Raw genomic sequence first — 25,109 nt, forward strand, 5'->3', positions numbered from 1 at the left:
CCCTTCCTCTCTGTAAGAAAATCAATAAAATATATTTTTAAAAAATTAAAAGGAATAAATCATTAACGACTACCAAATATTTCATTATACTATGCCCATATAGCCATCAGTATTTTTTTAGGTATATTTACTTAAACCTAAGATACTGAATAAAAATGAAGTAATTATTAATATTGATGTATAAAAACTCTATATAAAAAGAAAATTTAAAAAAATACTAGTTCTAATAATGATGATGAATGCACTGATTCTTGGAATGTTTCAGATTGTATTCAAAACCTGTGATTTCCATGAACACAATGAAAGATTATATTACCCCTCCAGCTATGTAAGCAAGGGCATCTTTTTTTTTTTTTTAATATATTTTATTGATTTTTTACAGAGAGGAAGGGAGAGGGATAGAGAGTTAGAAACATCGATGAGAGAGAAACATCGATCAGCTGCCTCTTGCACACCTCCTACTGGGGATGTGCCCGCAACCAAGGTACATGCCCTTGACTGGAATCGAACCTGGGACCCTTGAGTCCGCAGGCCGACACTCTATCCACTGAGCCAAACCCGTCAGGGCAGCAAGGGCATCTTTTAATGAAATCTGTCTTTTTGTGTTTACCATTAAAGTATAAGTGGTAATCAAAGGGTAAGAAGAATATGTTAAGTGAGTTCTCTAGTTTTAATAAAAATTAAAAAAAAAAGGTTTTGGAGATTGTACTTGGAGGAGGCTTGGATGAACAATATCAAGTTTTTCACTTAAAATTCCCAAAAGGAAAAATAATACATTCTTATTTTTCCCCTATGAAATTCACAAATTATAAAATTATGCTGAATCAATATACAGAATAAGAAAGTATCTATGAAAACCTGTACCAAGCTACATTTTGTCTTGTCACTTGAGTGAATAATAAATGACAAGCAAAAACTGTAGCATGACAAAGTGAAATTACATAAAAACTGCAAATTTTTGTTTCAATAAAGATTTTTGTCAACAAATTAAGGAGGAAAGATATTAGATCTCAGTGTATCCAAGATGGTATTGCTATATAAGTTCCCCATCCATCTAAACAATTAACCTTTACTGATATTATATTGAGCCAAGGGCTGGAGTCATAAGGAGAAGATACCATTTCCATTCTCAAAAAATAGTCTAGTCTGAGAAAAGGACTTTGAAAAGTTAAGTTTATTATAATGTCAAGTAGATTTACAACTATTGCACTTATCATTCTGCTGACTGCCAAAATTTAAAAGGATATTTTTCTCCAATAAAGCTAAGTTTCCATGATTTTTAATGTAAGATGTTAAAATTACACCGGCAAATATGTATACCTCATGTCCTTTTCCAGATACACACCCTACTTCTTAATATACAGCTGGCTGCAAACGGGAATTTAACTGGGATAATGCTTTAAGTCCCACTTCTCTTGAAATTACTTGAGTAAAATTTGACACGAGTTTTCTTTGTATTGTCTTCTTTACCCAAAACATGTAGAAGAAATAGCCCCCATATCAATTATAACCACATAACTGGCAGATGACTTTTAATCAAAGACGAAGTAAATAACTCTTCCCTTAGAGAACACCATCTCATGTTTGACCATTAGCTGCCTAACTTTTTGGACAATGGGAAATAATAATAAAAGCTAAAAAGTGGCCCTGTATTTGAAATTCTTCTTAAAAATCGAAGAGAGTCATGAACATTGTTGGGAAAGTGTTTCACATTTCCAATGAAATTCTATTCCATTGATCTGTTTGGAAGATTGTCTTTAACCTATTTGGCTTTAGCCCATAAACTGTAATTGATTCAGTCGCATAAAGAACTGCTTTTATCTTAAGCTTGACATGCATAACAGTGGATATAGCAGGAAAGTGTGTTTTTTAAAATTTTTATTTTTTATTTACTCTAATAATTGTGAAGGGATGAGCTGGGGAAAAAAACAAAAACAAAAAAGTATCAGCCTTCAGTCTTCTTAAATTATTTTTCATTTGGTTATATTGGGAAGAATGAGCTGTGGGGCTTGGCATTGTTTTTCATCTTAACAGTTACTCTGTATTTGAGATAATGTGATTCATAATGTATCACTATAACAAGACACAGCTTTTATATATTACTGGGGTAACACAAAGAAAATGAATTTTTCTTTGGGTACCAGTAATTGTCAAAAGAATGATTGCAGATTCAGAAAATGTGCTTTATAACAACCCTGTATAAAGTATAAATGGAGGAAAGAAGTAAGTACAGCAAGTATGTGGAAGGGTTAGTCATATTAGCAAGGCATCTCAGGATGGTTTTGGTTCATTTAACTAAGATGCTTCAAATTTTAACGCCCTTCAAATTCTTGGACAAAGGGGAAATACTTATTAACACCAGAAGCATTTGGTGAGCATGAGCTGATTCACCACGTTCTTACACAGGCTCCAACTAGTTAATAACTAACCCCTCCTGAAGCAAGGATTTGCCCTGATAATAAGGAAAATGCGCTCAAGCTGTTAGAATTAATTTGAATATCACAAATGAAATTTAGATTACCAACCATGTCTTGATGGTTACAGCATGTAGAATATTGACTGTCCTCTTTTTAAACTAAAGTAAAAGAAGCAGCATGTTTAATTGACTTTTGATGATGAAAATAGATGTCGAGGCACAGCTTTTGCGTGTAGGGCTCCTCGTGCTGCCATGTCACCAGGCACTTTCCCAGGGGGAGTGTTTAACTGTCTTGCTCATCCTGCTGATGTTTTCCTTGGTAGAATACTTGCTCATTGGTTTTCATGTGTACGTTTCTACTGTGATGAAATCCAGACATTTTTTGCTTTCAGAAAATTCTAGTGTACCATTACAGCATAGATATTTCTTTCAGTTTAAAAAATAGTGCAAAAAAACCATATCTGATAGTCGAAGTGATAGTTCTTGTGCCAAGGGACACAGTCAAGCTTCACCTTTAGCCAACTTGTAAAACCTGAACATAGTTTTTGGGAAATATTCCAGATTTTCCCATTAGTTCTCCACTCATCCAGTCATCGTCTACAGATTCCAACTCTGTAATTGTATCTCCAGCCTGTAAGAAGACAGGAATTGGAAATAATTATTAGTTTCTGCATGCTAGGCAGTATCTGGAGAGGCATGTATTCTCTGACTTGCCGACAGGATTAAATGATATACCACAAAGATAATCTATACCTAATGATGCCATTCCTTTGCCATTGTCACCCTTGTTGCCCTTTTATTTTTCTGCTGTATTTTGTGCCCCCTAAATTCACTCCTAATTTAAATTCTTCTTTGATAAATAACAATACCAGCTATCATATATATGTATTTGTGTGTGTATATAATTTACTAACAATATTATATATATGCATATATATATGTATATGCACACACACACACCCCTCACTCCCCATCTAACAATTATTTATTCAGCACCCACTATGTTTCAGACACTGTTATTCTAGAGTGGGGAGACAAATAAATAAGCTGGCAGAGAAAGAAAGTGTGGGGTTGGTTGCTATCTCATCAGAGCAGCGGGGGAAGGCCCCATTGAAGGTGACATGTAAGCAAAGCCTTGGAGATGAGTGAGCCATGTGCTTACTCTGTATGTCTTGTCCTATTTTATGTACTTTATAGAAATTAATTCACATACACAACAGAGCAGTCCTAGAGAGATATTTGTACAGGTTTCCTTAATTTAAAGAAAAGGAAATTTAAACTCAGAGAGATTAAGTAATTTGCTCAGTGTCCCATGTCCAGTTAGTTAGTGGTAGGGACATGACTCACATCTGGTGTGATTTCAGGGCCCTTATTGCTAACCATCAGGCAACATGGCCACCACATTTCACAGCGGACTCTTCACTTAGAAAGGCTTTTACTGTAATTGTCTTTTTCCCACATCCTGAGCATTTTGTACTGTACATTTACTCTTCCACATAATGGTATTCTCCGCCATTTGGTTTATTCCATCCTCCCTGGCCTCAATAGCAAATTTGCATTCTTTCCTGTCTTAAAGAGCTTCACTGACCCAGAACACTGATTTATTCTCATCAGCACAGTCAAAGGGACTATGTATCTTATTCATGTGTAAATTATAACTCCTCAATGGATGACATAATTTTTGAAATTATCTCCTGGAACTATTTTGTTCTTTATTGTTTCTAACCATTTCTTAGAATCTGGGTTTAAGATTCTATAATGGTCCAAAATGACCCTGGCTACTTGAAGATTATCAGGCTAAATGGATTTACTTGTAGCCCTAGTACATAGCCCTCTGGAAAAATGGTTTAAGGCCTTTCCTTATGGAAAATGGAAAGGAAAAATTCTGACTATCAAATGTCATTAATTTACTTTACTCTGCTAAAATCTGTAAAACTTCCGGCTACTCAAAGTTTCTATTATAAAAAGTTCCTTCCGGTCCCTAAATTATAACATAATGGCTGATTAAAACTATTTTTCTTAGCTCTGTTCCATATATACATAGTATGGCAATTTTCTGATGGCTAGCACACTTTAAAAAAAAAAATATTTTATTGGTATTTTACAGAGAGGAAGGGAGAGGGATAGAGAGTTAGAAACATCGATGAGAGAGAAACATTGATCAGCTGCCTCCTGCACACCTCCCACTGGGGATGTGCCTGCAACCAAGGTACATGCCCTTGACCGGAATCGAACCCGGGACCCTTCAGTCCGCAGGCCGACGCTCTATCCACTGAGCCAAACTGGTTTTGGCGGCTAGCACACTTTTAAAAAAGCTTTATCTACAAATATTTTGTGGATATTTATTAAAATATTAATGGTCAATACTGAAGGCAGTGCAGAATCCCTTAACTCAGTGGTCAGCAAACTGCGGCTCGCGAGCCACATGCGGCTCTTTGGCCCCTTGAGTGTGGCTCTTCCACAAAATACCACGGTCTGGGTGAGTCTATTTTGAAGAAGTGGCATTAGAAGAAGTTTAAGTTTAAAAAATTTGGCTCTCAAAAGAAATTTCAATCATTGTACTGTTGATATTTGGCTCTGTTGACTAATGAGTTTGCCGACCACTGCCTTAACTCAAACCTCTAGAACTATCTTGCTTAGATTGTAAAACAATGACCACCTATTTTCTTCCTTTTTTGTTTGTTTGTTAATCCTCATCCAATGATATTTTTCTATTAATTTTTAGAGAGAGTGGAAGGGAGGGAGGGAAGGGAAGAAAGAGAGAGAGAGAAACATGGATGTGAAAGAGACACATGGATTGGTGCCTCCCACAGGCGCCCTGACCAGGGCTGGGGATGACCTTGCAACCCAGATATGCGCCCTTGACTGGAATGGAACTCGTGCCCTTTGTTATGTGGGCTGACACTCTAACCACTGGGCAACACTGGCCAGAGTGACCACCTATTTGCTGAAAGATACTGTGAATTGTTATTGATATGCCATAATTTAAATGAATGCCAAAATAACATCCAAAAATTTTGAATCTAGATTGTTTACTTGAAGTAACAGTCTATGTACAGACAAAAGGAATGAATTTTGAGCTACTGGGGCAACAGAACTTAGCTTCCAAACATTTGGATTTTAAGAACCAAGAAATTTTAGGAATAAATAAGTAGATAGATAGATATAGGGTTACCGAATCATAATTTTGCATAAGAAATATCTATCATTTACTAACAATATTTATCATAGAAATGACATTTTAATATGAAAAAAATAAAAGAAATTCTCAGAAGGAATACTTTATTACAAAATAGGAAAGTTAACATCCTTATAACTGACATATCTCAGCATACCCCTTTTACCCCAACTCCCCAAAAGCCTGCACATACCCAGTATCACCTAGTTTTCCTCATTTTGTTATAGACAGGTGAAAATCTTGTTTGGGCACCCATTGTTTTAAAACACATCTTGTCCAATCACTCCTTGATGCTTTCATTCTTTCTGTGGCATCTTAGCTCTCTAAATATCTCCAATGATGGAAAATTTGCCGCTGTCTGACACAGGCTCTTCTGAGAGCAATGACTACTAACTAACCTTACCCTTCTTCCTCTGGCACAGTCCCAAAGTATTACCAAGGTGGCTTTCCTCTGACAATGGTCCAACTATGGACTGGGGAAACAGGATCATGAAAATATTTTGTTTTTACTTAAAAAAAAAAAAAAAAAAAGAGGCACTTCTTTGATGAAGTAAGATTAAATTGTAATTTTCTAAAAAAACAAAACAAAAAAACCAAAACAACCCTTGGCAAAGTAGCTTAACTTTTTGGGATCATTTCCTGGCCTGTGTCTTTCTGGACAAGACTCACTCAGTGTCTTATGAGGCCCTGGTGCAGTGGCCAATTGCAACAGGTACCTGACTTCCCCATTGATTTGATAGATATGACAATAGCAGGCAACAATGGCCATGTAGAGAACCATCCTTTACTAGGGCTACCAATGAAAACTCCAGTATTACTAAAATCTAATGTTACAAGGCCTACGAATAAGGAATTCGTTTGGTGATTGTGGGGCTATCAAGCCAATTCAGTTTTATTTGAGTATCTAAATGCCTTGCTAATATTTGCCTAATCTTGTTCTTTAGATTTAGGGCATGAGATGTTCATTCTTGGCAAATGGTCAATATGCCACCCAGATGTTCCATCCTTCAATGGAAGATATTTCAAAATTTATAGTTGCTTAATACAGGAACTAAAAATGCATGTTCTGACCTTGAAGGAAAGCTCATCTTCATTGTCCCCATGGAAATCATACAAGGCTTTGGCCTTCCTCCCCTTCAGTGCTAAAGGAGACATACTTTTCATGTCAGCTGTGGAAACACCAAAATACAGAACATACTAAAACACAAATCTAACATTTTAAGAAACCTCCTTGTTATCCCCAGGACAAAATATTTTCAATTAATTTTGAATTTATTTAACTTGCAAAAAGATGAAGGATGTTCTCTTAGCAGGAAAAAATTATAGAAATATATTATAGAAATATATTTTTATGTTTCTAAAAAAAGTATAGAAAATTGGCCATTATCAAGTGATGGCATTTTTATCTTATTTCCCCTATAACTCGAGCAAAGTATGAAGTACCAGGTGTACTGGTTAATAATGCGGATTTTGTAATAAAAGAAAACACAATAATTTCAAGAGAAACATCAAAAGTGCTTTAGTCAAAGTAACATCCATCGCTAGCTACACATTTCCCCATCTTTCAGGTAATTTGTGGATACCTTCCCAATAGAACTTTTCTTGTTTTGAGGCAAACCATTCAGAGACCCAATTTTCCACTTCTTTGTACATTTTGAAGTGCTGCTCAGAAAGTGCATGTGCCATCAATCAGAACAAGTGGTCATCTGAAGGAGCAAGGTCTGGTGAATACAGCGGGTGGGTTAATACTTCCCAGGCAAGATCTTTCAATGTGTCTTTAACTGGTTTTGAAGTGTGTGATGGTGTGTCATCATGAAACAAAATTACTTTGCCGTGTCTTCTGGCACTTTCTGGTTGTTTCATGATCAAAGCATGGTCCAAATTGATTATTTGTTGTTGGTAGCGATCAGTATTAAGGGTTTCACCTGGTTTTAGAAGCTCATAATACACCACACCTTCCTGATCCCACTAAATGCAGAGCATTGTCTTCTTTCAGAAGCGATTTGGCCTTGCAGTCGGTGTTGATGGTTGACCTGTATCAACCCATGATTTTGTGCATTTGGGATTCTCAAAATAAATCCACTTTTCATTGCCAGTCACAATTCGATGCAAAAAAGACTTTTGTGTCGTTGAAGCAACATTGTACTGAAGATTTTCGGTTTTCCATTTGTCTTTCGTTCAGTTGATGTGGCACCCATTTTCCTTCCTTTAAAACCTTTCCCATTGCTTGTAAATGATCGGAAATTATTTGCTGAGCAACGTTTAATCTTTCCGCAAGTTGTTTTTGAGTTTGACATGCATCTTCATCCAATAATGCTTGTAATTGTTGGTCTTCAAACTTTTTTGGTTGACCTGGATGTTCTTTGTCTTTCACATCAAAATCATCACTTTTAAAGCGTTTAAACCAGCGTTCACAAGTATCTTGAGATGGAGCATGTTCACCATAAGCTTCCCAAAGTATATGATAACTTTCAGTAGCACTTTTCTTCAAAATAAAGTAATGAATTAAAATTTCCCACAAATGCTCTTTTTTTATCAAGAAATTCGATATTTTTAACACCTTCAGCAAATTTGACATATGAAGTTTTGAAGCTTACTGTCATTAACAACAAAATAGCATACATATCAAATCACATATATATCAACATATGTGTAACTCCATCTATTGAAAAAAATCCACATTATTAACCGGTACACCTGGTATGAAGAAGAGCTTACAAAACTTTATGAATCAACTGTTTAAAATGAAGGCAAACAACTTAAACTGATTTGGCCATAGGGAAAAGAAATATGTATCGTTTTAAAGGTCTTGGGCTCCACTTAGAGAGAAGAGCCACTTCCCGGAGTTGTACCTGGGCAGGGCCGCACAAAGACTGCTGGGAAGATCCCCTCCCTGTCTCGCAGTCTGCCCTTGTACCAGTCAGAGTCCAGCCGCTGGAGGATCAGGATCCGTTCTCCCCTCCTGAAGGGTAAGTCATCACTGGTCTCCGCTGTGAAACTGTGAAGTGCTTCACACCATTCTCCAGAAAGACTGTCATCCTGTTATAAAACAGAGGTTTGATAGGAAATAGAAGATTTTATTTGAAACTAGAGGCCTGGTGCATGGATTTGTGTACAAGGGGGAGGGATCCCTCAGCCTGGCCTGCGCCCTCTTGCAATCCAGGACCCCATTGGGGGATGTCCGACTGCTGGTTTAGGCCCGACCCCCACATTGAGCGCCTGCCCCCTGGTGGTCAGTGTGCATCATAGCAACTGGTCAACCAATTGTTCCAGTTGTTCAGTCTTAACAGTCACTTAGGCTTTTATATATCTAGATTTATTTCTACAGAGTTTAAAAAATGGTGGGGAAAAAGCTAAGGGGTCATAAGATTTCAAAGCCTGAAGCTTTCTTTAAATCACCCAACACTTTATGTTGCTATCTAGTTTCAAAAATAAAAATTTCCAATAAGTTTTTATCTTTGAAATATAATTCTATATGACAGATGTGATAAATTTGTGGCTTTCCTGCTTTTAAAGGATATATAATACTTAAGCAAAAACTTTTTTTCTAATTATGATCTATGACATTAGTTATATCTTAAAAATTAGGTAAAAGCATACAGTATTCATGTATAGTATTTATGACACTATGAAAGAATTCTGGAAGGCATATAATTTCCAGTGAAACTCTTCTAAATTATGGAGGATCAGAATGAATAGACTGTTAGTTCCTAGGTCTTTACTTGATTCAGAAGCTATCAGATTCCATGGCACAGGACTTCATTAATTCAATATTAATTTCATGAGGCGTAGTTAGCCCGAAGGCTGGCAGAATAACCACCCAAATATGGTGGGATAGTATGGTGGAATGTACCAGCAAGAATGCTTTTACCCCAAATACAGTAGAGGAAGGTTCTGCTCTGGGAAGAGGCATCTCTGCCAAGTTAGGATGGAAGCCCTATGTTCAAGAAACAACCAGCTGAGCTACCCCTACCCGGCTAGGGCTAGTATGTAAAAATTTTACTCATTGTTTTCTCTCTCCCATTAAAAGTAATACAAATGCTCCTAAATATTGGAAAGTTCAGAAATGTACAAAGAAGCAGGGGGGAAAAACTAACAACCAATAATCTTACCTCTTAGAGGCAAATGAATGTTAATAAATATATTTCTTTGTAGTCTTTGTATGCTATATATTCAGTTCCCTAGAACATTTTCTTCCCATTACGTTTATTTTATAAATCTAGTTTTTCATGGTCTCAGAACATTCTACCATTAATGATCGTATTTAGGTTGGTTCTATTTCTTTTCCTATGATAATAAAACTACTATGACTTTTTTACCCTATTTGGAGGGTAAAAAAATTTAAAAGATCATTTGTACTTTTTAAAAATATATATATTTTTATTTATTTCAGAGAGAGAGAGAGAGAGAGAGAAACATCAGTGATGAAAGAGAATCATTGACCGGCTGCCTCTTCATGCCCCCCACTGGGGATCCAGCTCACAACCTGCAGCACATGCCCTGACTAGGAATTGAACTGGTGACCTCCTGGTTCACAGGTCAACGCTCAACCACTGAGCCACACCAGCTGGGCAGTACTTTCTTGTTTTTAATACTCAAATAATTACTTGTTTAGTGTTGAGTTGTATTGAATATTTGTTAACTAGATAAGTTAAATGGTATTTTATCGTTGCTTTATAAGGCATTTTGATTATTTTTTAATTTAATTTAATTTAATTTATTATTTTTTTCTTTATTGATTAAGGTATTACATATGTGTCCTTATCCCCCATTGTCCCCCCAACCCGCAACTCATGCCGTCACCCCCCTATTGTCTGTGTCCATTGGTTAGGCTTATATGCATGCATACAAGTCCTTTGGTTGATCTGGCATTTTGATTAATAGTAAGGTTAAATATTTTTTAATATCAGCCACTTATACTATCTCTTTATCTCTTCTATTTTCCAATCATGTCTTTTCCCCCTGTTTTCTATCAGGGTTTGCATTTCTTTCTAATCCATTTGTATGAGCTCTATATGCAATAAAGATGTTAACCATCTAAATATAGGGGTGGGCAAAAGTGGGTTTACAGTTGTAATACAAATAATATAATAATTAATAAATAATGATACAAGAATTTTGTGTTTTGTGTACTCACAATATAAATCTACTTTTGCCCACCCCTGTATTTATTTCAAACATTTACTATATGAATTGAAAAAAATGCTTTCATAAGATTCTCTCCTGATAATTATGATTTAAATATCCTTCCCAGAGTTTAAACCTAGCTTTCATTACAGTTATCTTTCCAAGCAGCCTACCTGAGAATTTGCTCCAGAATCTTCTTTTTTGGTCTTCAGTGGTACCTTTGTGCCTATGTTAAAAAAAGTCAAAACTTCAGATGTAAAGACCATACAGTATTGGAGAAAAACCTTAGGGGAGAGTGAAAAGTCTGGGATTGCAGACCAGCCTCTTCGTAATTCTGACCAGACACTGTCCTCTGTGGGCTTTTTGCCTTTTTCGTTCAGTGAAGGAAGATGCCATTAGTTATATGCCCTCGCCCATTTCTGTTTAAAGGTCTATGATTATTCATATGCCATTTCTGATATGAAGCTATTGCTATTTACCTAAAGTACCAATAGCAGCTCTCTAATTACTTCAATAAGAGCTATCCCACACAAATGACCATTTTTAAATCATTTCTCATGCTATCTTAAAAAATATGGCAATATGGATTATTATGCAGCTCAAGTACTATCCTATTATTTAGTTTATTTCAATTAAGACAGAATATAATAAAAAGTGTTATTTTCTATACTCACTGAAAACATTTGTACCAGAGGTGGGATGATCCTCAACGAGTTCCACAAGGTTAAGGGGGGAAATCCTAGTTCTGCCTCGAGGTTCTCCTCCAGCCCATTCTTCATTCACATACTCATTAAGAACAATACTTTCTCCCTTCAAGAAACTTAGCACATCCTTCTGGTCTCCAATATATTCAAACTGAGCACCACATCTTGGACCTCTGAACAAAGATTACATTTGTGGGTTAAACTAGAGAGTACTACTTTTCAAAATGCTTTAAAACCTTCATTCAGTCCTTCAATAAATATTCTGTGTTTTCTATGGAACACGATATACTAGACATAATTTAAACTTTTCCATGAAAAACTTTTTCAGATATGAACCTGTTCACATATAAAGTCTAGTCAATGTCACAGAGACATGCAGAATTCCATAAGCTGGTGGTCAGTTTGCACTGCCATGTCTCATGACCAGTCTCTACATCTTTGTATTCTTGGACCACAGTAATTCATGGCTCAGTCTGAACCCTTTCAGTTATAAATGCACTGAGTTTAGGAGTGCTAACCCTAAGAATCTCAGGGCAAGAAATCAAACTTCCATGACAGAAAGCAATGGGCATCAGCTGGGCAGACTCAATGCTCAATAAATGTTGAATCAATCATGAGTTGTATACATAGATGAATGATCTTCAAAACTGGAAGGTTCGAATAAAACAGGAACTTGGCATACTATCTTGTAATACTTAATCTTTTACCTAACACGGTTGGTTTAAAAGTGATTTTTGTATCTCCTTTAAAAAGGCTTAATTTCTGAGAATTAGAACAATCCTTAAATGATCGGCAATTCTGACTTTAAATAAGAGATAAAACTGTGTTACTAGAAGGCATGCATGATTTAATACCAAACCTTCCATTTGAGGTGTTAGAAAGGAAGCTTCAATAGCAACAGGCTAAGGAGATGCAAATGCCTGAAGAGAAAAGGTTGGTACAGGCTCCAATCAGATTCTGATTTAAGTCAGGTCAATGGACCAAGGGTCTGTGAGAGCCCACTTCAGATCCAACCTGCTGACACATTAAACGCAGCTTAAAAATAGGAGGAAAATTTGAACCTGAAATAGAATTCAACTATTGTGGCATCCGGAGTTTTCTTATTTGTGGTAACCTTTGCATTTATTTTCTAAAGCCCTCAGGGAGCATCTATGTATGTCTGACCTATTCAAAGACAGGTTTACAGTCTTCAGCAAGTAGTGAAGTCTATTATTTTGCTCATTTAACTGGAACATAAAGTTGCACTGCGGCAGTATTTTAAATCATACAAAAAAGTTACAATGATGCATAGAAAGATACATTAATTCACGAAAAGGTCTTCAGACATAAAGGAAGACCCTTCCAACTTAACTCTTCCTTTAGTTTCTTCTAGCTCCTCTTAAAAACAAAATAATACAAAATGTCTAGCTGTTTTTGTAGGGTTCGTATTTCTATAAGGTTAAATACTTTCTATGACAAGAATTTTGAACCTTCTAAAAATGTGTTGGTAGATAAATACCAGATGGCCCAAATACATTAAATACATTACACCGGATGACAAACTGTCTCTGTTCAAGCCGTGGCCAGGCGGTGGGAAATAGCAAGGTGGACTCCTTGTGCTGTCTACATGTCCTGTATTGATATGAGGAGTTGCTTAGGTCAGCTTGTACCAGCACGTTGAATTTTCATTAACATGTTAATCCACTATGGCTTTTAAACAAGTATAGTTTTCCTCATAAATCGAAAGACACACTGCGAATAAATAATCACATATCTGATGTGTTTAAGCTTGGTAATTATGGTATAACTAGAGGCCTGGTGTACGGGATTCATGCACTGGGGGGAGAGGGGGCGTGGCCTGCAGGGACTGGCCCGCTGTGGGAGCGCCGCTCATCCTGCTCAGCAGAGCGGCTGTGGACCTGCCCTCTGAGCGGCTTATCCCGTTCAGCTGAGTGGCGCTCCCACTGTGGGAGCACACTGACCACCAGGGGGCAGCTCCTGCATTGAGCATCTGCCCCCTAGTGGTCAATGTGCATCATAGCGACCGGTTGTTCCACTATTCGGTTGATTTGCATGTTAGGCTTTTATTATATAGGATTGGTCACCTCCTTTGTATTTTGTGCAAAAGAACACAAATAAAACTTACTTATTAACACAGTGAGATGAAACTGATTCTCTTTTCCCATTTCCTCCTTCTGGAACATCAATCTAGTAAAGACAAATCAAGGCAACAATTGTATTCTTTTCAGATTTAATAAGATAATTTAAGTCTAGGTAATTAGAAAATACATGATTGAAATTAAAAAGTTTTGAGAGGTGTTTAACTGATTAAGTGGTACCATAGGTGCCAAAGGTAAGAAATCCAGAATTTGGTTCTAAAAACACACACACCCATAACTTGTGAGGCAGCCTTCCTTGAATAGCCAACCAATCAATTTCTTATTTGCTGGAATAAGCACATTAATATCATTCTACCCCTGACTGAGTTTTCTCTATCCCATATCCCCTAAGTTGAAAACTTTAGATGAGGAGGACTTAAGATAGAGACTAGGCATCAGGCATTTGGCACCACTACCATGCCTATTCAAAGTGTTGGTAGAATTCTGCAATACTTTCTGACCCCAAAATAAAACCTTTTAATAAAACTTGTGGATTCTCTCCGCTTTCATAACTCTGGAATATTTTTTTCCACCAATAGGGAAGGAATTAGTACCTAGTGCGCAACTAAGTGGCAAGCACTTTATATAATACCTCACTTACAAGGCTCAGTGAAGCTAGGTTATAATAAAATTTTTGACCATAGTATATTCAGTCTTTGAGATCTATATTAAATAAATCAGTGCCCTTCTTAATGAATTCTAAAAGCTCAAAATTTCAAAACAATTTTTTAAACTTGCAGGCTTAGAAATAATACTTAACCAGTAATGTGGCAGATTCAGTGTAATTTATTTTAGTGATGTAACTGTGCTTTTTAAAGTACTGTTACATTGGGTAGGAGAAAAATGATGAAGGGTGCTAAAACTAACATTGTTCTTAATATTAATTTAGTGAATGTGGTTGGATTTTTCCAAAGAATCAGGGCATATTTATACTGGACAATTTTTAAAGCCCACATTTTGTAATCCAAGAGACTCAAACTCATTTATATTAGAAAAATACAGGTTCTCTGTTATATTTGTGTTTTTTTAAGACTCTGATGTAATGGAAAATCATTTGCGCCCCCCCCCCCCCCCGCCTTTCATAGCTGTTAATGATCAACTATTTAAGCTAGTTTTATTGATATTTTCCAGTATCAGTAAGTTATATCAGAGACTGAGTCATACATACTCTTCTTTTAGTTACAAAGTGAAGTGGTAGTTTTTATATCTTATCCCCATGTTTCACAGTCACCTGGGCTTAGCACTGATAGGGCTCGACCATATAGGTCTGCTTTTACAAGTTAGGCTGTGAAGGAGCATAAAATGCTGACAATTTAATGTAATTCTTCCCAATTGGATTTGAAATTATCATGTGAAAAACCATTAATGGACCACTACCTCCAATGAAAGTGCTTTAGTATTCCCAAGTCTATTTTTCTAAATGATAGAAATAAATGGAATGAAAAAATGAAAAAAACCAAAAACAAAATGCACTTCAAAGAAAAGGAAAAGTGGTACTGTTAGCTCAGAGAACATTCCTTCAGAACAATCTTGTACCTTTTGAGTCTTGTTTACTAAATTTTTCAAATAATTAACATATATTCTTAAGTGCTTACCAATCCTCCAAGAATAGCTGATTCACCAGATGACCTATAATGCCTTTTCACCTTAGGATTTCAGATAGCATTTAGAAATTAAGCTCTAGAACCCCATAATTTATTAACAATTAAGCATTATCTAGTTGAAAAAACTTTTATTTTTTGAATTTTCCAAACACCAAATGAATCAATGGAAGAGAGAGAACTGGAACCCAAGAATCTAAGCTTCCGATTACTTTTCCCAAACTGCACGTTACATAGAACCCACTGAACATATGACCAATTAAAACAATCATGACCCACTTACAATTACTTTGACATGGTTGGCAGGAAATACCCCAGTCTGGTTTCTACATTTCCCTCTGTACCAATCTGTATCTATTTTTTCCAGAAGATAAACAATTTCTCCAGAAGTGAGATTCAAATCACCAACTTGCTCTATAAAATAAAATTATAATTATGTATGATAAATTATTCTGGTTGCATGCAGATTTGATTAAAGCAGAGCACAAAGTATTTAGTTCTGTCCACCAAGGCAAAATGTTCTACTAACTCTGAGAACAAATTATACTAATTGAATTGACTTAAAAATATATATTTTTTAATATTGCTGTTATGAGTTTCCTCTTTTAAGATCAAATTAAATACATTTATTATGCATTGACTGATGGGAAAAGGTTAAAAATACCCCCAAAAAACAAACATTGCGCTGGTCAATGATTCCTACTGTGTCAATATAAACCTTTTGCTAAATACATATTGAACTATGAAAGGGTTTTATAGATGTAAAATATTCTTATTGTTCTCAATCATGCTTAAAAATCATTGCAATCTCAAAATATTAACTAAGGGAATACTATAGCTCTTTACTCACACTAAAATAAAAATCTATCAAGTAGATAATATAAACTTATAAATAAATCAGGAGTTTATCTGTAGTCTTGGATATAAAAGATATTTAAAAGTTGATTTAAAAATTTTATTTCCATCTCATAAGTAATAGCTGAGTTATGTGTGTAGGTTTTACAATTCTTAGGAGAAAATAACTTCATTTATTAAATTTGAAATAATTTCACTATAATTATTAATTGGTACCCACTATTTTGAAAGAGTTAAAAAGTTTGCAACTGGTAGGTATTTTGCTGTTTGTTCATGTGTAGGGAAACACCCTCTCTTTCTCTCTCAAGGGTATGCAGCTAAGCTTTCTGGAATGGTTGAGTACAACTGACCATTCCTGAAGATGGATGATTGACAAGATGACCTCTCTAGTCTAGGATTCTGTTGTGCAGAGAATGAAGAAGGCTGGCCCTCAAGAGATTAACCCAAGGAGGATGCCTGCTCCTGGATTCTAAAGGCTCTACCACTTCATTATTAACTAGAGGCACGGTGCACGAAATTCGTGCACGGGGGTATGTGTCCCTCAGCCCAGCCTGCACCCTCTCCAATCTGGGACCCCTTGAGGGATGTCTGACTGCCCATTTAAACAGGCAGTCGGACATCCCTATCATAATCCAGGACTGCTGGCTCCCAACTGCTCGCCTGCCTGCCTTCCTGATTGCCCCTAACCGCTTCTGCCTGCCAGCCTGATCACCCCCTAACCACTCCCCTGCCAGCCTGATAGATGCCTAACTGCTCCCCTGCCAGCCTGTTTGCCCCTAACTGCCCTCCCTTGCAGGCCTGGTCACCCCTAACTGCCCTCCCCTGCAGACCTGGTCACCCCTAACTGCCCTCCCCTGCAGGTCTGGTCCACCCCAACTGCCCTCCCCTGCAGGCCTAGGTTCCTCCCAACTGCCTTTCCTTGCAGGCCTGGTTGCCCCCAACTTCCCTCCTCTGCCGGCTTGGTCACCCCTAACTGCCCTCCCTTGCAGGCTTGATCGCCCCCAACTGCCCTCCCTTGCAGGCCTGGTCCCTCCCAACTGCCCTCCCCTGCTGGCCTGATCGCCCACAACTGCCCTCCCTTGCAGGCCTGGTCCCTCCCAACTGCCCTCCCCTGCTGGCCATCTTGTGGTGGCCATCTTGTGTCCACATGGGGGCAGGATCTTTGACCACATGGGGGCAGCCATCTTGTGTGTTGGAGTGATGGTCAATCTGCATATTACTCTTTTATTAGATAGGATACAGGGCTGGTGCATGGGTGGGGACCAGCTAGTTTGCACTGAAGGGTGTCCCGGATCAGGGTGGGGGTTCCCTTGGGGTATGGGGCGGCCTGGGCAAGGGGCCTGTGGTGGTTTGCAGGCCGGTCACACCCCCTGGCAACCCAAGCGGAGGCCCTGGTATCTGGGGTTTATTTATCTTCTACAATTGAAACTTTGTAGCCTAGAGCGGAGCCAAGTCTTCTGCTTGCTCTGTGGAGGCAGCCATTTTTTGGGGGGATTTATATATCTTCTATAATTGAAACTTTGTAGCCTTAAGCGGAGGCCTGGGCTGGCCAGGGTGTGTGGAAAGCTTGGCTTCCTCCATCACCAGGGGCAACCCTAGCCTCCTGCTCTTTCCAGCTCCGTGGCTGCCGCCATTTCTGTTTGGATTTATGTATGTTCTATCACTGCAACTTTGTAGCTTTGAGTGGAGGCCTAGGCCGGCAAGGGCAGGCGGAAAGCTTGGCTTCCTCCATTGCCGGGGAAACCCAAGCCTCCCTCCTGCTCTCTGTGGTTGTAGCCATCTTGGTTGGGTTTATTTGCATATTTGCTCCTGATTGGCTGGTGGGCGTGGCAGGTAGGTGTAGCAGAGTGATGGTTAATTTGCATATTACTCTCTTATTAGATAGGATGTCCTTACCTGCTGGAAAATCATGAAGAATGACAGCATGAGGAGCACTGCTGTCCACAGGCTTCTGAGTGTGGCTTGGATCCTTTAGGGGAAAACAGGGCTGTGAGTGTAGTATTCAGGATGGATGCTGGGTTTACATTCACTCTGAGACCAAATTTCCCCCCTCACTAGAGTCCTCTTGACATATGAGTACAAGATGCAAAACATACAGTTGAGCCAAATAAGAGAATCAATATCAAGTTTTAGAGGCATGTGTCCTTGCCCAGGGACAACAGAAAATAACCCTCAATTATCATATTCTCCAGCATTTTTTAACAATGAGAGTTAAAACAAAATGTAATTACTGAACTTTTACAATTTTTTTTTTTAGTAGAACCTATTCTAACCTGAAGTAGTGGTTTTTTATTTCTTTACCTATCTGGAGTAGCTTTTCCCTAAAACTGTGAAGAGGACTAAATCTTAAGAACAGAGCCTTAAAAGTTGTATCTTCATTAAGATGGGAAAAGAAGGAAGTTCTGCAATTGATATGCTTGCCCTTTAATGAAAAGAGCTAATGACTTCCACAAAAGTATAATTCACAAAAGCAAAATCTATTTCATTTAGTGCCACTTAACTGAATGCTTTCTCTAATTTAAAAGCCAACACTACCTCCTATGCTTGGCCTAGATTTTCTATTTAATCTGAATGGCTTATTCAATACAATTCTAAGTAAGTTAGCAAAGAGAATTCAATATTCTCTAACCATCTAGCCAACTGCCATATATTAGCTAGAGAAGAGGAGAAAGTTGAAGAGTGGCCTTTTCTTATTAACAAGCAGTTGTTATTCTTAGTTTCTTTATATAAACTAACAGGCTAATAATCCCTCTCATCATCATCATCATCATCATCATCATCATCAAATTTGATTAAAGAATATTATTTGGAGTTACAATTTTAAAACTCTTCAACACTGGCAAACCTGCGAAATAAATGTAGGCACATTTTTTATGCCTTTTTTGTCTCTTCAACCCAACTCTTGTCCCCTCTGGGGTATCCCCACGCTTCTATTCCTCTGCCCCTTCCTGGCCATGATGTGCCCAGTTGATCAGACTGCACTATGGATAATGATCTACCTTCTCCATTTCCACCCTGCAGCACCTCTGCTCAGATCTTTTCTACATCTCACCTGCTCTTTCATCCAAAATGCAACTGTGGAGGCATGCTGCATTCTCTCAAGGTAGGTAAACTGAAATACCAATTTAGGTCAAGACAGTAATGGCTAATAGCAGTTTATTATATGAGTTTACCAAAGTAACACTGACATTTTCTTAGGGGCCACTCAGCACTTTCCCTTAAACCAGTGAGAACCGCTAGCAGGGTCGCCTAAGACTGTCAGAAAACACAGATATTTACATTACGATTCATAACAGTAGCAAAATTACAGTTATGAAGTAGCAACGAAAATAATTTTATGGTTGGGGGTCACCACAACATGAGGAACTGTATAAAAGGGTCGCGGCATTAGAAAGGTTGAGAACCACTGCCTTAAACAAATGAGCATCATGGGAATTTCAGGGATTACAGAAAGAAACTGTGACATATTTTAAGTCTGGAGGGGCTTTAAAAAAATAATTATTTATGCCCTGGCCAGTGTGGCCCAGTTGGTTAGGCATCATCCCGTGCACTGGAAGGTTGTTGGTATGATTCCTGGTCAGGACATGTGCCCAGGTTTTGGGCTCAATAACCTGTGGGGACGTGTGGGAGGCAGCCAATCCATGTTTTGCTCTTGCATCGATGTTTTTCTCTCTCCCTTTCCCTTCCTTTCATTCTAAAAATCAATTTAAAAATCTTTAAAAAATAAAAGTAACTATCTACATAATTTATTATATGTGCATATGTATGTTTTTCATCCCCCCCCCACCCGCCCCGATTTATGTCTGTGGAAAAAAGGAATGACTACTCAATAAATTGTATGAGGCTAATACCCGGTCAAAGTGGCGGTGTAGGTATATGCGGTAATTGCATCCTCCCACAACCACATCAAAATACAATTAAACTACGGAACAACCAACATTCAGAACCACCTGAAAATCTAGCTGAACAGAAATCCTATAACTAATAATACAAAGAAGCCACCACACTGAGACTGGTAGGAGGGGTCTAGATGTGGAAAGGACTGAACCTACACCCACATGTAGCAGATAAAAATTGGGAGGGATATTGCCACTATACAGGTCCTCCCTGAGGAGTGGGGTCCCAGGCCACTGAGCCCAGGGTTCCAGTGCCAGGGCACATATTAGAATCAACCAATGAGTCCTGGCCTGGTGGCTCAGTTGGTTGAGTGTCATCCTGTGCTTTGGAAAGTTGTACGTTCGATTCCTGATCAGGGCACATATCTAGGTTATGGGTTTGATCCCTGGTCAGGGCCTGTATGGGAGGCAACCAATTAATGTTTCTCTCTCATATTGATGTTTCTCTCTCTCTCTCTCTCCTCCCCCTTTCTTCTCTAAAAATCAATAAAAACATATTCTTGAGGAGGAAACTGGTCTTGCAAGGTGTGTCAGGCCATAAAAACTGTGAACAATGCACTGCCCTGGGGGGGGAGGGAAGGGGAGGTCGTTATTGTTGGCCCCAGGACAGATCATCGGATATGGCCTGGAGACCCCCAACACCTGGGGGCCTTCCTGTAAGCCCACGAAAGGGGGTGGAACCATATCTGCAAGACAAAGACCCCAGAAGGTTATAAAGAGTGAAGCCCTCTGTGTGTTTCTTCACTCTGATTTGGAAATTATTCCCGGAGTCCACTAGTGTTAATAAACGGGGTCCCTCCCTTTCTCTAGGAAGCGTGCTTGGTATTTCTTTGGTCTTCTGCAACATTATCAGGCGAGGATTAAAAAAAAAAAAAGAATCACCAATAAATGCATAAGTAAGTGGAACAACAAATTGATGTCTCCCTCTCTAAAAAAAAAATAATAAAATTAACATTTAGAAAAAAAAAGTACAAATTGATAGTTACAAAATAGTCATGGGGATGTAACATATAGCATAGGGAATATAGTAAAAATTATTCTAATAACTATGTATGGTATCAGATGGGTATGAGATTATTGGTCATAATGATCACTAAGTTAAATTATTACTGGGTTGAAAGTAATATAATATTGTATGTCAACTCTAACTGAAAAATAAACAATTATATAAAGTAAAAAATAAGTAAATAAATTGTGTTAGGCTAGATGGCTATCCATTTGGGAAATAAATGATATCAGAGACCTACCCCACACAAAACACAAACATGAATCTCCCAATGAACCAACAACCTAAACATAACCAGGCCTGGGAGAATAGAAGAGACGAGAAGAGATCATGACTTGTGCCTCCCAATTAGCTTCCCTCTCTGACTTCAGTGCATGGATAACACTAGGAATGCTGCTCATCAATCTGGTCTGGTAGGTGAAGGGCAAGATGAAAAGGTTAAATTAGGTTGGCCACTAGGGGTCAGTACAACTCAGACCACACCATTAGGTAAATCTAATATAACTTAAAGCTCTTTTTAATATGACTCTGCTAATGCAAATGAATAATAAAAACCTTCTTCACTCACTGTGCTACTCACTGAGTTAAACACCTTATATGCCTTAATTAGCTCATTTAATTTTTAAAAACATTTTCAAGATATAATTCACATATAAAATTCACCCATTTAAAGTGTACATAGTTTTAATATATTCACAGAATTGTACAACCAACACCACAATTGAAGTTTAAAACTTTTTTTTTATCACCCCCCCCCCCAACCCCCCAAAAAAGAAATCTACCCATTAGCAGCCACTCTCTATTTACCACCACTCCCCCCAGCCACTCAGCCTACTTTCTGGATTTACCTATGCTGGACTTTTATATAAACGGAACATATAATATATGAATTCTAAAAACAGCTCTGTGAGGAATTATCATACCTATTTCACACATTTAAAAAATGCAGTTTAGAGATAACTACCTAAGGTGGTGGGAAGGGAACTGAAACCCATCTCCCTGAAACTCAAATCTGTGTTTGCAACAAGGTAAACAATCTCCCTTAGAAGTATTTTCCCATGATTTGCAGATTCAACCTCAACTAACAGCATTAGATATTTTCTGTTTACTAAGATAGGGGAAAGTATAGCACATTTTCTGAGATCTTTACCTTAAAACTAGACTTTCAAAAAGGTAAGATTTATTTTCTAAAAAATGTAATGCTAGCCATGAACCCAGAAACCTGAATGAGGTTTCATTTGAGCATCACTGTATGTAGTTGGCCATCAGAGGCCAACTCTGCAAGCCTACGGTACAAGATGAGTGAGGTCATGTTTAATGGGGAAAAAAATTTGGACTGTTAAAAAAGAATAAATTCTCATCTTTTTAGCTCCTCCCTCTCTCCCTCCCTCCTTTTCTTTAAATAAACTTAAATCTTTATTGTTGAAAGCATTACATACGTAGCTTCTATTTTTCATAAAGAAAAGCTTTCTGGCAGCCCAACTCCCATGGTTACCCCTCAGTGTGTTTTCAGAGAGGAAGGAAGGCTGCGACAGAGGGATAATGCTGGATCAAAACGAAGAGAAAATGATAGAACTTTCTCCACGTGAATTAAACTTAGAATTTTCAGTATCCCAGCTGCAACTAGCTTAACATGTGTCTTCTCTGCTCTCCAATATACAAATTTTTAGTTTCTCAGCAAACTTCAAAACATAAACTGCCTTCTAAGAAGAAAGAATTCGACTAGAGTATGAAAGCTAGGATGAATGGGAAACCAAATACTTTACTTGGATTAAATGATTGGTGGATATTATTTTTCATGTTTGCTACATTAAAAACAATTAAAATTTAACTGGGTAACTTAAGAAGCTCTTTTTAAAATATACCTCTAAACATAGTTCAGTGGCATTTTTCTTGCTAAACAAATGAACTTTGATGATCACTGTATTCTCCCAGGATCCACAAATTTGTTAGGCTTAAATTGTAATTTCAGGTTGTTGGACTACATTTCATTTCATTATTTTATGAGCTATAACAGAGAAATGAGGTTTACACTAAGCTTAAATCTTACAAGGGAAGTGCTTTTTTATGGCAGACTAAGCATTTATAGGGGCCCCTTAAAAATAATTATCCATTCTGCTAGGAAACTAATCTCTGGCACTTTAGTAAACATCTTTACATTATTTAAAAATAAATGGCTCTCACAGTTGAAAATTAATGAGTGAGTGCTCTGGTTGCCATAAGTCAGCACGATATGAAGAAGGCAAAGCACATGGTAGTCACTGTGTATCAAGGTGATTAGTAAGGCAGTGGCAAGTCTCTTAGAAGTAATTTATTCTTCAAATGGAATAAAATGCTACTGTAATTTTCACTCTGGTTAAGAAAATGCTAATAAAACCTGAGGATGAGATATAATTAATAGTTCTTTGAAATGTGCTGCCATGGGTGATATGAGGGCTGTACAATATTAATTCCTTTACGTTTGGTCTGCTTTTAAGATGTTCATCAAGTGGGGTGATAATCTTCATCTGAGACAGGTGACCTCTACCAGTGTCTTCTCCCTTTTGGCATTCCAAGTAATTATTTTCTGCCTGCTTCAGCAGCACAAGTATGTCCCCATGCTGTAAGGTACAATACCACTCTCTGAAGCAATTATTATTTAATAAAACATTATTACTCTTCCCACATTTTAATCTTTGAAGCCTAAAGCATTTAATAATGTGTAAAGCAGTAATAACAGAGGCTGGTGATTTTTTTATATTTGTCAGTAAAGAAAGAGCTCTATTTTACCTTACAAGAGAGTTCTCCCGGGTTTTTCGAGACAATGTCTTCATTGGCAATCCCATGAGGCACAGACAGCTTAAATATAACCCAATAAAAGGATTATTCACAATCAAAAAACCCTCATCATAAATTGCTTGTCATTTGGGGATTTGGAAGGTGTAAAGTACAACTTCTCCAGGAAAATCTTCACCCAACTTCCTCACGCTCCAGGTCTAGTGGGGCCTGCTATTTCTCATGGAGACTGAGTCCTTGGGAGTGTGGAGTTGAGCCCATAGCTGAATGTGGCCTAAAGTTCGCTTTAACAACTAGAACCAGGAAGTTATATTCTATAGGACAAGGTCCACCAAGTCACCTGGTGCTTGAAGGATAAACACTCAGCACTGGAGCTCGAAGCCTAGAAAGACCTGCCTTTGAGTAAGGGTTCTCAGTGGCTGTTGTCTTCTGAAAGCCGGTGGGGATGGGCAGCTCCTCTACAGGCTAATGACTCCTTCATTTGTCTTGAATCTCATCTTACAAGGGATCTCTGCTACAAAGCATCTACTTAAACCCAATTCATTGCCTAACTCCAGTCACTTCCTGGTTCACTCAGCTCTGTCTGATTTTAGAATGGTTTTTATATCTGTACCCAACCCTGGCCAGGAAACTCTGTTCCCTGCCATGGTCAGTTTTGGCTGATGAGTATAGGTCAGAGGCATTTACAATATAAAGGCATTCCCAGGGGATGGGATCACACAAGCTCATTTTCAACAAGGAAAGAGTCTGCTTGGGCCCCTCCATCACTCAGGAGCAAAGATGCAGAGTGCGAGGGGTTAGGTACTGATGCTTCCTAGCATTTATGTCAGAGTCCCAGGGCTCCCAATGTACTCAGTTAGCAACTTAATGGCAGGGTAGCCTTGGAAAAAATGAGGAATTTAAGAAATTATTTCATAATGAGACATACTCCTCTAATATACCATTATTTTAAATTTATTAATTTGATTCTTCGAATGCTTTATTGACATTACATGGCTATGCTAAGAACTGTAAGTACTATTTCCATAGTATGGCATAATGGTTAAGAGCATGGGCTCAGAGTCAGTTGATCTGTGCTCAAAAGCTGGCTCTGCCATTAACTAGCTTTGCTCCCTATTTTTAAAAAAATATTTTTTTTAGCCCTAGCTGGTTTGGCTCAGTGGATAGAGTGTTGGCCTGTGGACTGAAGGGTCCTGGGTTCGATTCCAGTTAAGGGAACATGCCCAGGTTGCAGGCTCGATCCACGGTGGGGGGCATGCAGGAGGGAGCCAATCAATGATTCGCTCAACATTGATGTTTTTCTCTCTGTCTCTCCCTTCCTCTCTGAAATCAATAAAAAATAATCTATATATATAAAAGCCTAAGTGACTGTCCGACCGTCCAACCATCCAACCAGTAACTATGACGTGCAAT

At 38.0% G+C, this 25,109-nt stretch overlaps 1 protein-coding gene across 4 annotated transcripts in view; it reads right to left on the reverse strand.

Annotated features, from left to right (window-relative positions):
* Nucleotides 1-1,151: 1,151 nt before the first annotated feature.
* SH3D19 (SH3 domain containing 19) overlaps nt 1,152-25,109 on the reverse strand; it is a 186,015-nt gene continuing 162,057 nt past the window's right edge. For 3 of the 4 annotated variants that reach the window (XM_080676149.1, XM_080676151.1, XM_080676152.1), the window contains 9 exons: nt 23,691-23,759; nt 17,916-17,988; nt 15,448-15,578; nt 13,551-13,612; nt 11,396-11,598; nt 10,895-10,947; nt 8,447-8,633; nt 6,666-6,763; nt 1,152-3,047 (listed from right to left, as the gene is read on the reverse strand). In XM_080676149.1, coding sequence (XP_080532275.1) covers nt 2,931-3,047; nt 6,666-6,763; nt 8,447-8,633; nt 10,895-10,947; nt 11,396-11,598; nt 13,551-13,612; nt 15,448-15,578; nt 17,916-17,988; nt 23,691-23,759 — 993 coding nt within the window. In that variant the 3' untranslated portion in view covers nt 1,152-2,930. The remainder of the gene's footprint in view (nt 3,048-6,665; nt 6,764-8,446; nt 8,634-10,894; nt 10,948-11,395; nt 11,599-13,550; nt 13,613-15,447; nt 15,579-17,915; nt 17,989-23,690; nt 23,760-25,109) is intronic. The other variant, XM_080676150.1, reaches the window with a different exon arrangement.

The sequence above is a fragment of the Plecotus auritus genome (assembly GCF_963455305.1).
Source record: "Plecotus auritus genome assembly, chromosome: 6".
NCBI classification, from domain to species: Eukaryota; Metazoa; Chordata; class Mammalia; order Chiroptera; family Vespertilionidae; genus Plecotus; species Plecotus auritus.